This window comes from Lepisma saccharinum, chromosome 1 (assembly GCF_977018435.1).
Source record: "Lepisma saccharinum chromosome 1, izLepSacc3.1, whole genome shotgun sequence".
NCBI classification, from domain to species: domain Eukaryota; kingdom Metazoa; phylum Arthropoda; class Insecta; order Zygentoma; family Lepismatidae; genus Lepisma; species Lepisma saccharinum.
The window spans coordinates 17112707-17127411 of NC_139229.1; the positions used below are offsets into that span (position 1 = coordinate 17112707).

A 14705-nucleotide genomic window follows, 5' to 3' on the forward strand; every position below is an offset into this window, starting at 1 on the left:
CACACACAGACAATAAAAAACGGTTCCATTTATTCGCACAAAAGAAGATGCATCAAGTTAAATTTATACACACTAAAGGAAATTCATCAAGTTAAATTTATTCACACTAAAGGAAATTCATCAAGTTTAATTTATTCACACTAAAGAAAATGCATCACGTTTAATATAATCACACTAATCTTGATTCGTCTTTGAGAGAAACTTTTGAAAATTAAGTGTAAAGGCGAATTGGGCGAAATACTGAAATGTTTGTGTACTTGAATCGAAATTGTTACGTATTTCCTGGGAACATTAGTTACGTTTCATGCATTTTCTTTTTCATATTAATCTTGTTGACAAATATATTTTTCATTCTTGTTAATTTTTTGTTTAAGATCTACAACCTTGGTGACAATGAAGTTCGACCAGAAAGGAATACGTGATTAAATGCACAGAGGCATAGGCGGTGGAATGGGTGACCCGCAGAAGTGACGCATGTGTGTAAGAGGAGGCGTGTAAGCAGGCAAGAATCGTGATCCCAGCATGTTGCACCCAAGGTCACGTAAAGAACGAAAACGGGGAAATATACGCGTGACATTGAACTTCGACCAGGCACCAGACCCATACGGTAAATTCCTGATAGTGGCGCATTCGACGGAAGCATGACGTCACGGATACGATAAGGGAGTCCGCCGTATATAAGCGCGTGCTGTGCACCGAGGAACCGCAGTGCATCATCACCATGGCCAGGGGCAAACCTATTGACAACACCGTGAGGAGAAGAGTGGTGGAGTTGCAACGGGATGGACTCAGTGAACGGGAAATAGGGCGCCAACTGAACTTACCCAAGTCAACCGTCCACTGCATCATCAAACACCACCAAAATACGGGTACTACAGAGCCAGGTAAGGCCTCCGGTCGAAAACGCCTGCTGAGCGTGCGTGACCTACGGATATTTAGGCACTATATCCAGACCAACAATCATGTTTCTGTGGCCGAATTACGACTGTGGACTCGAGAACGCTTTCACATTGAAGTGTCAACCAGAACCATTCGCCGTTACCTACAGCGATGCGGTTACCGAGTGTACAAGGCGAAACGTAAACCCTTCCTTTCCATGTTGAACAAAGGCAATCGACTACGGTGGGCACGAATGTACCGGGGATGGACATTTCGGCAGTGGAACAGGGTTTTGTGAACGGACGAATCCATTTTCAATGTTGTGTACGGGAAAATACGGAAAACAGTCATTTGTCGGAAGGAGGAACAGAATGAAGCAAAATGTTATGCACGTCGGGTACAGAAACCTGCGTCAGTGATGGTATGGGGATGCATGACGGCATCTGGGGTTGGCCCACTACACGTCTGTGAGGGCATTGTGAATGCACATGCCTATACACGCATACTGGAGCGGCATCTTCCCACAGTGCGAAGGCACCTGTTCCACAGGCGGCGTCTCATCTTTCAACACGACAATGCCAGGCCTCATATAGCGCGGCTGACAAGAGAATGGTTGACTCGCCATCACGTGCGAACTCTGCCATGGCCACCATCGTGTCCCGACCTCTCGCCCATTGAGAATGTGTGGCGTGTTCTTAAGCGACGTGTGCAACAGAGGGGACCCACGACACTGGCTGCTCTTATCGGCTGCCGGCAGGAGGAATGGCACCGCATCGATGTGGAATACCTTGAACGACTCGTTCGCAGCATGCCCCGACGCATTGCCACAGTTATTCGCCGACGGGGCGGCGTCACACCATGGTAAACAGGATCCCCTCTAACAGTGGTCGAACTTCAATGTCACGTGTAGATGGACGAAAATATTTTATTTTGTGTGGACACCATACATTGCTGCGTTGCAGCGGAAATTTATGTTTTCCTTTGTTCCATGTAGCCTGCTGAATAAAATATGTTCAGCATATGCATGTGTTCTCCTTCTTTCACAACGCACTCCTATATTTGTGACTGGTCGAACTTCATTGTCACTAAGGTTGTAAATAAAATTCTCTCAAATGGGAAGTTCACAGATGGCAGCACTGAACATACATACTAAACTTGCATCATTACGTTACGTATTGTCTCAAACTGCATGTTTCTAGCTCTTATAGTATACAGCTTATAAATTTCCTTTATCAGGGAAAAACAATCGAAACGATGTATGTTTTGCAAAAGGAAATCTTGTATTAAACCTTAACAAGGCCCAATTATGTTTTAAAATTTTAGAATCACTGTTGGTATGATCTGAGACAAGCTTATAGTGAACATCATCTATTCAAACAAGAATTTTGTAGTATATGCAGTATCATGCATATTCGATATCTAAGACTGTATGTAACTTATATAAATACTTTGTATTTATTAATGTGTTTATTTTTCTGTGTGGAAGTTCCGTTTTCCACGCGCAGCACTAATAAACGTTTCTCTGTGTTCCGGGTGATACGAACTTCGCAAGTGAACGGACATTCAAACAAGCTTATGAGTCTGTGCTTCCCGTTCGGAATCTCGGCGCTTGATGGTGGATAATGGCGCAACATTCAATTACGTTCTCTCCTCTATATATATAGCTATATCTAATCTCTCTCTCTATACATGCCGGACCCTGTGGCCGAGTGGTTAGCACATCGCGCTGCGACGCCAAGGGTTCCGGGTTCGAATCCCACTCGGGCTTGGTTGTTTGTGAATGTCCGTCCATTCATCAATTTCATCATTTCATCACTCATCCCCATCTTCGTAAATTAGCCAAGAGGCACAAAACGCGAAGTAAAATAAACTAAATCAATCAATCTCTCTATACATGTACGAGGGGCGATCAGGTTGCTCTGACCCTAACATAGAAAGAGCGGCAATAGGGTTTCAATTTATTCTTTTATTTTTCAACATACTTCCCTGGAACTCCAATGCACTCTTCCCATCGGTGCTCCAACGCCTGGATACCTTGCAAAAAAAAAAAATCTTCCGACTGGTCCTCCAACCATGAGTCCACAGAATCATCAGAAAATTTTTGCCCACGAATGCTATTCTTCAAATGTTTGAACAAATGGAAATCACTGGGGGCCAAATCTGGGGAATAGGTGGGTGGGGCAGCAATTCGAACGATGCATCTCCGATGGCGGAACTCACAATGCGTGAGGTCCTGACAGGTGCATTGTCCTGGTGAAGGAGCACACCACGGGTCAACATCTCATGCCTCTTTTTGTTCATGGAATCACGTAATCTCTTGATTAGGTCACTGTAGTATGTGCCAGTGATGGTTTGGCCTCTTTGTAGATAGCCCACAAGAAGGACACCCTTGCAGTCTCGGAAAATTGAGGCCATCACCTTCTTGGCTAACGTTTGCACCTTGAACTTCTTCGTTGGTGGAGAATGTGGGTGTTTCCACTCCATGCTTTGTGATTTTGTTTCTGGGTCGAAGTGATGGACCCATGTTTCATCCATAGTTACAAATCGGGCAAGGAAATCGTCTATATCAGCACGAAACTTGGCAAGAAGTTCTTGACTGATGAGCACTCGGGCGCGCTTCTGATCTGGGGTGAGGTTTCGAGGGACCCATCTTGCAGCAATTTTTTTCATTTGCAATTCCTTGGTAATTATGTTTAGCACAGTGCCATATGACAGGCCACACATCTCAGCAACATGACGCATAGTGACTCGACGATCCTTCAGCACGATATCGTGGACTTTTTTAATGTTTTCGGTCGTCATGACAGTTTCTGATGCTCCACCTGCATGTTCATCCTCACACGACTCTCTTCCACAGTTAAACTCACGACACCATCTCTTCACCATACTGTATGAACGAGCAGTGTCCCCTAGTGCATCCACCAATGCCTCATAGATTTTGGATACCGTCCACTTCTTCTTCACAAAATATTTGATCAAAAAAGAAAACTGTACGTTACTCAGACTTGCAAGTCAGAATGAAAGCTTATAAAGGATCACTTAACAATAACAAAATAAAAAATCAATCATACCTTCATTCTTTCTATGTTAGGGTCGGAGCAAACTGATCGCCCCTCGTATCTTTCTTTCTTTCTCTCTCTCTCTCTCTCTATTTTTCTATCTATCTCTCCATCTCTATTTATCTCCCCATCTCTCTCTCTCTCTCTCTCTCTCTCTCTATCTATCTATCTGTCTGTCTCTTTATCTGTCTCTTCTATCTATCCATCTCTCTCTCTCTCCCTCGCTGTATCTATCAATCTCTTTCTCTCTCTCTCTCTAGCTCTATCTATCAATCTCTTTCTCTCTCTCTCTGTCTTGCTCTACCTATCAATCATCTCTGTTATGTCTTAATCTTCCTGACATAAAGAGAAATACACATGTCAAGAGTGGAACTTCATAAATAATATTTTTTAACTGATATCAAGATGGATTTACACACAAATCATACATAAGGATACACATAATCAAGGCGCATAATTGGTACTATGCACAGACTATACAATTGGCCATCGCTGCCAGTTCACCATGCATAATAATGCATGTTATGGCATATAACACTCTCTCTCGCTCTCTTTCTCTCTCTCTCTCAACATAAGCCATCTTGTTCACAACGGGATACTATCGGTTGTGGAAGGAAGAATAAGACGATTTTTTTAGCTTTTTCCTTTGTGGTAAAAAAGGGGAAACAAATATTTCCTCTTCCGCGGCTGCGAGATCACTCAAGCCCTCTTTCGTCGGCTCGTTGTATCGCTATTTTTCAACCGCTCGGCTGAAGATCAATATGAGAGCTGCACGAAGCACACATTCGCCGGTCCTCTGGTTGCTTTTTGCGGGCTTTTCCTTCCTAATGATTGCTCCCTGTTTCGTGTTCATCTCAGTCCTCCGTAGCATCTTTCGGAAACAACTATTCGAGCTTTGTTTCTAACGTGACGTCTCGCAAGACCGTGAAACGTGACTCGCAATTCGACGTGCAAGATGCTGATGTGATCAAGTGCGTTGAGTGATCGACTCACGATGAACGGCGTTGCCAATGGAATGGGCAAGGATGGCTCATTATAATTATCATTATAATTATTTGCAGTAGGATTATACTTAGTTAAGTTTGCATTGTACTTTCTACGTTTTGCTCTACACACATCAAAGCGTTATGCTCATGATTATACTTTGACTAATAACTTAATAAATGTACAAAATTTGTCCCCCTCTCTCTCTTTCTCTCTTTCTCTCTCTCTCTCTCTCTATCTATCTATCTATCTCTCTATCCCTCTACATTCCCCTCCCTCTCTTTCTCTATCTCTCTCTATTTGTATCTCTCTACATTACTCGATCGCTCTTAATGTTGAGACAACAATGAAAGTATTATAAGATCAACTTGCACAGATAGAGCCAAGGGGAACGCGGGAATGCTATCCCCCAGTTAGGAAAATCACCCCCACGTGCTTCATTGTCTTCATGTTGAATCCCGCAAGTATCCTCAGCCTATCCCCAAACTGGACCAAGGTCCCCGCCAACCTAGGATTTTCCACTTCGACCACTGGAGAGATCGAAACATAGAAAATGGTAACTGCAGACAGAAAATATACAAAGATAGAGATGAAAGTGATAGGAAATGAGGGAGGGATAGAAATAGAATGGGAGAATATGATAAAAGAGAATGACAGAAGAAGATAAAGAATGAGAGAGAGAGTATAGAATCGGAGAAAAGGAGAATCAGCAACAAGCATAATAGTGAAATAATTAGAAACAAGGAAAGAAAAGAACAGGAGAGAGAAAGAGTATGAATGAGAAAAAATATCATAAGAGAAAAGAACCAGAGGAAAGGAGAACTAGCGACAAGCATGGTAGAAAAAGAATGATAAAGGAGCGAAAAGAGCTTTATAAAAAAGAAAGAGAATGAGAGAAATGCGCACGAGAGAGAAAGAAGATGGAAGAGAAAAAGAGCATGAGTGAGAGAGATAGAAAAAACGAGAGAAAAGCATGAGAGATATACAATGAGAAATAAGAGTGTAGGAAAGGGAGTGAGAGAAAATAGCAAGAGAAGAGGAAATAAAAGGAGAGAAAAAGAGAATCATATGATCACCGAAGGTGAAATCAATTGCAAATTAGTTATCCACACTTGAGCCCATCGAAATTCCACTGTACGCAATCTCGCTTCGGAAGGTTCTGGGTACGAGTCCTTATTTATGAGTATCCACTCATCAGTCATCCTCATGGCTGGAATTAGCCTTAAAAAGCGAGAAAAACGACACAAATAAGAGGAAATCCAAATTTATTTGCTTCCAATCGACTTGATCCGGAAGCTGTTTAACATCAGGTAAACATAGAGCATATCCTTTGTATAATGCTACCACGTATATTCAGTCATCGACTACGCTCCTCCTTGCCGGGAGCAGTTCGTACGAAATCATCCAAAGATCCTCAGGGTGTCAATTTCACCAGAACACAATAAACAGGAACGTAAAACGAGGAGGGGGGAGACTCCCGTTTGCCAGAACTTAATTAGAAATTGTTAATTACAATTAGGATAAAGCGGTTGGAAATCAGGTTACACAGCCATCAGGAATCAATCGGGGCGTTCCTTTTCGGTCAGTTCACATCATCAAACACTGTTTGAAACGCGAGCGGCCCGCGCGTTTGCCTCTCGGAGTGGATGAGCAAACGGGGAGCGCTTTACGGGTGATTGTGGCGCCCTGTCAATATTGGACGCAATGAGGGATGATCTAAAGGTTTTCCGAAGGGGTGGCACGCCGAGTCATCCTACTAGGCTAATTGTTTGATGTAATTATTTGTTTGTCTTTTACTAAAACTCTGTTTTGTTTTCCCTTTGCAGTCATATGGGTGCGGAGGCTTTTAAGTGCACGTGTCCGGACCACTTCTCTGGACCCCTGTGCGAGAAACCAAAGGACGATACCGGTAAGTACTTGTAAAGATACGTACTGAGGTGTTTATCAATAATTTTCAAACCTAGAGAGACATCTAGGTAGGATTGGAGAGTGTAGTGAAAGTGAATCACACTATCACTACACTATGTCACGAGAATCTGTGTACCAAGGTCGCGATAACGGTAGAGAAGGGGAGGAAGCGAGTGGGAGGAGCAAAGCAGTGCGCGGTGCTGCAAACGGCAGTTAGCAGCAACCACGTTTTCTCCTCCATGTACTCACTTTTCCTCTCACGCGTTCATTGAAGCTCCCTCGATTGATTGATTTGATATATTTTCTTTTTCTTTTCTGCAACTCTGGGTAAATCTTGAAGATGAGGATGAGTGACGACATGATGAAATTGATGAAGGGACATTCAAAAAGAACCAGTTACCCGACACGTAGCTCTGCTGGTCGACAATCCCTCTTCACGTAGCTCTGCTGATCGACATTCACTCTTTACGTAGCTCTGCTGATCGACAATCACTCTCCAGGTAGCTCTGCTGATCGACAATCACTCTTCACGTAGTTATGTTGATCGACATTCACTTTTCACGTATTTCTGCTGGTCGATATTCACTCTTCACATAGCTCTGCCGGTCGACAATCACTCTTCACGTAGCTCTGCCGGTCGACTATCACTCTTCACGTAGCTCTGATGATCGACTATCACTCTTCACGTAGCTCTGATGATCGACTATCACTCTTCACGTAGCTCTGCTGATCGACACTCACTCTTCACGTAGCTCTGCTGGTCGACAATCGCTCCTCACGTAGCTCTGCTGGTCGACAATCGCTCCTCACGTAGCTCTGCTGGTCGGCAATCGCTCCACACGTAGCTCTGCTGTTCGACATTCCATCCGCGCGTAGCTCTGCTGGTCGACAATCGCTCCTCGCGTAGCTCTGCTGGCCGAGTGTCAGTAGCCGGTGGGAAGTTCTTCAGCTCAAGTCGGTAGCATTTCTGCAAATTTCTAAGGGAATGAATCTGACTGAAATAATAAGCCTTATTCATAAGTGCCGATACTAGCGCTGAGTTCAAGTCAACTGAACAGGTCAATCTATAAAAACGGTATCAACATAATTTTATTTTCTTCCTGACATTGACGTGGTGTTAGAATTCTCACATTTTAAGCACCCGAACAGCGTTGCCCTAAGGTAGAAAATTAATATTGACCTTTCCTAGTTTTCCGCTGAAGAACGCCAACCCAGTCGCAAAGGTAACTCAATGTAGTTATTCTCTTCTTACGAGGAATTTGTCGACATAACTCTACGATTACAGGTGAAATATGATGTAAATTCTTTCGCTCTTACCATTTAATAACAAAAACAATTAAGGACTCAACATCCATAACTATGTTTTCCTAGAACCGTTGAATAATAATGCAGATTTCAATGCTTGGAGATTGCGCGTTATATTTGTACCTCGAGAGCGTAATAAACAGTAGACTTCCATGGCTTTGCAGAATTCCAGCCTGGACGCAAAGCCCTCGTGTGCGGGATTTGTGGCGGACTACGCTCGACAGGTTAGGCACTGTTGTGGTCCTCACAATCCCCTTTCATTTTATAACTGGGCTGTTCGCATGTTGTAATTCACCCTAGTTTTTTTTTCACGCTCTCTAGCAGAGAATTGTTTAGATGGGGAAGGCCATGTCTCTGGGAAGGAATAAAGCAGGCGGCAAAACATGGATTAGAGCCCCGCTACAACTCCCAAGAGCACGGCTCGGTATGATTGGTGTACGCTTGTATTATTTAAACTCCAATAATAGCCAAAGTAAATACGTGTGGTTCTTGTGCCTCCTACATTGTCAATTTTCCCCCAGTTTAGAGGTACTCCCAAGGAATTCACTTTCTACCAATTAATAGTAGTTTCTGTATCATTCTTTGGCAGCAATAGTGTAACGCCTTTTTTTCGTTTACCTACCTATAATGCGTATTGTCATTCAATTTTCCAATTTCCACATTCGTTAGCCTACTGAATTTTCTCTCCAATTGTCTATGCTTATTTCTTCTGAACCTATTTTTATTTTCTATAACCTCTTAAGAAATTTTGCTCAGAAAACAATTTGTGAGATCACACAAGGGTCGTCTGCCTCAGGTAATAGACTATACCCTGTACCAGCTAACTGTAGACCAGTCTCTGTGCAAGTAGTGTCGCGAGACGGCTCCACCAATGAACAGTGAGAGAAACGGGATTGCGTAATGGTCGACGGGAGTTACCCGCTTTCCCTGCTCCGCTCTGTAAGCGTTGCAAACTTTCAAAGCGACAATACCGAACGCACATGGCAAACAAATCGTATTTTTGTCTCCAGTTCCGTACGCTTGGTTTAAGAATTTCTTATGGAAATATTAGGGATAAAACAGCAAGAGCAAATTTTCACAAGCCGTGCATTTAGCGCACGGACTAAGGTCTGGACCGTACGGTTGGCAACGCTGCGCTTTCACCACTCGATTTCCCTCCCCCTCCTCTGCCGTTATGCGCGACCCTGCTCCACAGTTAGCTAGGACAGGATAGGTATATAACTGGGACTCTTGCACAGGGTGTATCATAATAGAGTAAACAATTTTGAGAGTTTATTTCGACTAGACTGATTGGAATACAACCAGTGGCGGCAATTAGGGGGGCGAGGGGGGCAGTTGCTCCCCACTTTTCGCCACTTTTGCCTCAGCACAATGCTAAACCTTATCTACAAAGGGAAATATACTGTCTTTGCCCCCCTCAGTTTTGGCACCTTGCCCCCTTGGTTTTGGAAGCCAATAGCAGCCACTGAATACAACAATGATATTTGTTATGTGTAAATCAGTAACACTTCAAGTTCCAAATGTCTACAAATGTTCCACCAGTTATGCGACATACATCCCATCGAAGTTCTTGCAACTTGTTTCCCAAGAACTCTTCGTCCACCAAAGTAGGCCGTTTCTTATTCTCTATTTTACCTGTTGCACATTCTGCGGCATAGGTTGCACAGACATTGTCTTTCACAAAGACCCAAATACAGAAGTCTGGGGACTTAAAGTCGCCATTTTCTTTAACACTACACCAGTGTCATGTCAGTGAATACAAATCTATATCGTGTCAACAGAGGGTGCGCTGTATATGAATATTTTTTTAAAAATAGAATGCGAAAGAGAATCAAATAGAAATTTCATTTGCTTTTTTCTGAAAATGAAAAACGAAATAACTTTTTATATGGGCCAACGTTATCCTCAATGTTTTTGTTTGTCAAGAAATCACGATTTTCATCGAACAAAAGTTGCTTGATATTCAGAAATATATGAATTAAACAGGTCATGAATACGTTAGGGAAAATTCACACCGAGGCGAGAAGCGACACGTGTTGATTGAGGATTTCATCAATTGAACGGAGTCTTGTTATGTTTGTCATGCCGCTACAGTGTGAAACATTCTCTGCTGATTAGCTACTTGCTAAGCGACACGTATCGCTTGTCGCTTCGGTGTGAATTCTCCCTTAATGTTACGCAATTACTTATTAAAACACAGGTCGTTATGCATAGGGGAAATTCAGACAAAAGCGACACGTTTCACTTGCAAACAAACCTTCAGGAATACATGGTACCTTTCATACCTATACTCTGTCCCTGTTATATTTGGAGCAAGGCAGCGCATAGCGGCAGAGAAGTGGTGTAAATCGAGTGGCAGAGTGAAGCAGTACACGCTTCTGCGAAGGCTGATAACTTCAGTCGCTTTCCCCCTCCACGCAACTCCATTCCCTCTCATGTGTCCATTGCTGGAGCCGTCTCGCGTCACTACTTGCGCAGAGACTTATTTTCGTTTCCTTGCTCCAGAGATAACTGAGACGGAGTAACATATCGTTCAGACTGGCCTGTTTTCTCAATATCGGACTGGTGGTCGCGCATGCATTGTGAAGCATTTTTTTAGACACTGGAGTTGCCTGTGTCGCTTCCGCCTTGTTACTTCGGACAACCTGTGGTGGCCCCATTTGTTCAAGACTATAAGAGATTTGAACTTCCCAGGAACTCTATATTCGATACTGCTCAAATCGAACGGCCCAACTAAAATACGCAGGAAAAACATTAACAAATAACCAAAGGATGCCCCCAGGGCTCTATCCTAGGTCCAGAACTGTGGAACTTGAGTTTGGAACCGGTATTATGGGAACTAAAAGTGGATGAAATTAAACAGGTGATAGCATACGCTGATGACATCTTTATGATTGTGGAAGCCGATTCGCGAAGAGAACTAGAAAGTAACCAACCCTCGCTGTAACCAGACTAAACGTATGGTGCGAAAACGCCAAACGTAAAATCGCTAAACAAAAGACCCACTACTATATAATGCTAAAGGGCAGACTTATCAGAAACCCGGTTATCAAAATTGGGATCGATAGCATATCAAGGGTGAAAGACGCTAAGTACCTGGGAGTAACCTTGCACGAAAACATGATCTTTGCCGCACACATAAGAAATATAACAACCCGTTCAGAAACAATTATAAACAAGCTAGCAACACTAGGCACGACAACCTACCGACTGCCGATGCAACTATTAAAGGGTATGCAATTTATAATGCAATTGTATCATATGCAGCGCGAACATGAGCAAGGAACCTAACATATTCCACATACGAGTAGTGTAATTGATGCTATAACCAGCACGAGAAATGATGAACCCCCCTCAGGCAGATTTGCCTACACTTAAAACTTGCTCAACATGCCCATATGAGCTTTTTGCTCAAGTGTGGAACCCTGTCTAATCCAAGATTTTTGTAAAAATACCCTCGGGAAGTTCCTGTGAAATGATGAGCCCCCTCAGATTGATTTGCCTACACTTATAAAAGGCACTTCTGTCAGATTGTTGTCCATAATCCTGTCAAAAATATGCCCCTCTTGATATTTTTTTGCCCACACCTAAAACTAAGCCCCCCTCACCCACACCCACACACATACACACCCACCCACACCCACCCACACACCCACACCCACCCATATTCACACATATTTATTTCCGGTCCACTTCCGGTCTATTTTCGGCCATTTCTACCCATTTCTGCCCACTTCCGGTCCACTTCCGGTCTATTTTCGGCCATTTCTACCCATTTCTGCCCACTTCCGGTCCACTTCCGGTCTATTTTCGGCCATTTCTACCCATTTCTGCCCACTTCCGGTCCACTTCCGGTCTATTTTCGGCCATTTCTACCCATTTCTGCCCACTTCCGGTCCACTTCCGGTCTATTTTCGGCCATTTCTACCCATTTCTGCCCACTTCCGGTCCACTTCCGGTCCATTTGTGGCCTATTTCTGGTTTATTTACATTGCATCATGTTTTGCAACAAATTATTACCTAATATTATGCAATAAATTATTAGACATGTGTTGTTTTCTGATTGGTTGCTTATGACATAATGTAATGATGAGTTATATTCTGATTGGCTTATTGTTTCAGATGTTTTCAATGCGGTCTGTGCTTAGGCTATATAAAGAGATTTTGCATTGCATATCAGCCAGTATTGTGAGAGTTGTTGAAGAGTAAGGGTGTGTTGTTGCAGTGCTGATCATATTTTTTTAAACACAAAAATATTGCAAATTTATATAAATTGAATTACAAATCTATTTGATTTAATAGACAGAATTTTTGACAACCTGTCATAGGTTTATTAAGTATAGAGTTTTGATTTGAACCCCAAGAAATTTTATATAAATAGCAAAGCCAAAAAATATTAACACACATACACACATACACATATACACACACACAAATCACACTGCTGAACCCAACTGATATTTTTTATTAAGCATAGAATTTTGATTTGGACCCCAGGAAATCTTATATAATAAACAACAACAAAAATGCCAAATCAAAAATATTGTAATCAATGCAATAAGAATATAACCAGCCCCAATTGGGCCAGGCATCAAAGGAATTGTAATCCAGACAAATGCAGGACTCCCACAAAAATATGCCCTAAATGCCATAGAAAATATAATCTGGAATATTTCACATATAAACATAAAGGTACTTGTTCTGCACAGTCATCAACATTGCCCCCACAACCATCTACATCTGGTCTGAAAAGGAAGCATGAAACACCTGTTAATGCTGGACCAGCAAAGCAGCCACGCTATGAACCCATCCATAGCAGTTTTAATGGCCAATTAAGGGATCACCGTTTTGTATCAGAGACAAGATGTGATATTAAGAATTTTTTGAACAGTATAAAACCAGATGTGCAGGCAATTCTAAATGCACAAAATGGCTCTTATAAGCTGTCCCTCAAATTGTTTACACAATATAAGAAGCCAAATGGCACAAAATTTACACAGCCCCACATAACAGAAACTGTAGCTGTATATTCAAATGCAAATTCAGACAAAATAATAAGCAGTTTGATAGATCAATTGAATATTAAACACTCTGAATTTGCTGCAAAAGAGTCAGGATGGAGCCTATGCGGATCTCCACACAAGTTATATGTTAATATTTCTGAATTCAGCCCATTACAAGGTTCCACATATGTGCCTTTACCTGCCAATATCAAAAACAAACAAGCCGTGGTTAATATAAAAAATACCGACCAGAAATGCTTTTTCTGGTGTATTTTAGCTGCTTTGTATCCAGTTTCAAGGAATCCTCAGCGAATAACTTTTTATAAACAGCATGAAAATGATTTTGATGAAGCAATGGAGGGTTTAGAATATCCAATGTCTGTTCAGAATATTGATAAATTTGAAAAAAAAAAGGCCCGGGATATGAATGGTACACAATTATCTATTAATGTATTTACTTGTTCTACTGGCCGTGGCAATTGCTTGATAGATCCTCTCAGAATCAGTACATTTGATGATGATTCTGCTGTTCCGATTGATCTGCTCTTAATTGAAGGGGATGGCACATATCATTACACTTTGATACATAATCTTGAAGCTTTAGTCAGAACACAACTAGACAAATCCAATACAATATTCAAGTTGTGCAGAAGATGTTTGTCTGTATTTGATGGTCAAAAAATAGTGAATGGGGTTCGGGAAAAAAATGCAGAAATTGCTAAAAACAAGTTAATTGAGCATCTGAAATACTGTGGCAATTATAAACCTGTTCATATGCTTATGCCTAACCCAAATGAAAATGCCAAATTCAAAACATTTGAAGCCCTGTTGGAACACCCAGCATATATAGTCTGTGATTTTGAATCAAATCTCAAACCTCTTGCATTCTGTAGCCCAGATCCTGATGAATCTTCAATTACATCGTACCAGCTACATGAACCTTCTAGTTTTATTATGTGGTTGTACAGGATGGGGTTGTTAGTAAAGAATATTTATACATGGGACCAGATGCCATCAAAGAATTTGCACATAGAATAGAAAATGAGTGCCATGACATAGCATCTAATGTATTATTAAAATCAAAACCCATGTTGCCTTTAACAGAGAAACAGATTGAAGATTTCAACAATGCAGAAAAATGCCCGGTATGTGATTCTGAATTTTCAGATGCAAATATCAAGGTTCATCACCATTCTCATACAGATGGGAAATTCTTAATGGCCCTGTGTAATAGCTGTAATATTAAGATCCAGAGACCAAAATTGTCCCCATATTTTGCCATGGAGCATCCAATTATGATTTTCATCATTTGATCAGGTACGAGGGTTTTGACAAGCAGAATTTAAATATTTTAGCTGAAAATAATGAGAAATAGATTGCCATTAGCAAAATAATTAAAGTTAATAGTGTTCCTATTCACTTAAGATTTCTTGATTCATACAGAATTTTATCGGCTAGCCTGGCTACACTGGCCACTCAATTATCTGATGATCAATTCAAAATCACATGTGCTTTGTTTCCAAATCAGGACCTGAAATTAGTTAGGCGGAAGGGTGTATATCCATAT

At 41.8% G+C, this 14705-nt stretch overlaps 1 protein-coding gene across 3 annotated transcripts in view; it reads left to right on the forward strand.

Annotated features, from left to right (window-relative positions):
* The window catches only part of LOC145993200 (uncharacterized), a 776759-nt gene that overhangs the window by 528045 nt on the left and 234009 nt on the right, over window positions 1–14705 (forward strand). For all 3 annotated transcript variants that reach the window (XM_083129421.1, XM_083129420.1, XM_083129422.1), the window contains one exon: window positions 6749–6831. In XM_083129421.1, coding sequence (XP_082985547.1) covers window positions 6749–6831 — 83 coding nt within the window. The remainder of the gene's footprint in view (window positions 1–6748; window positions 6832–14705) is intronic.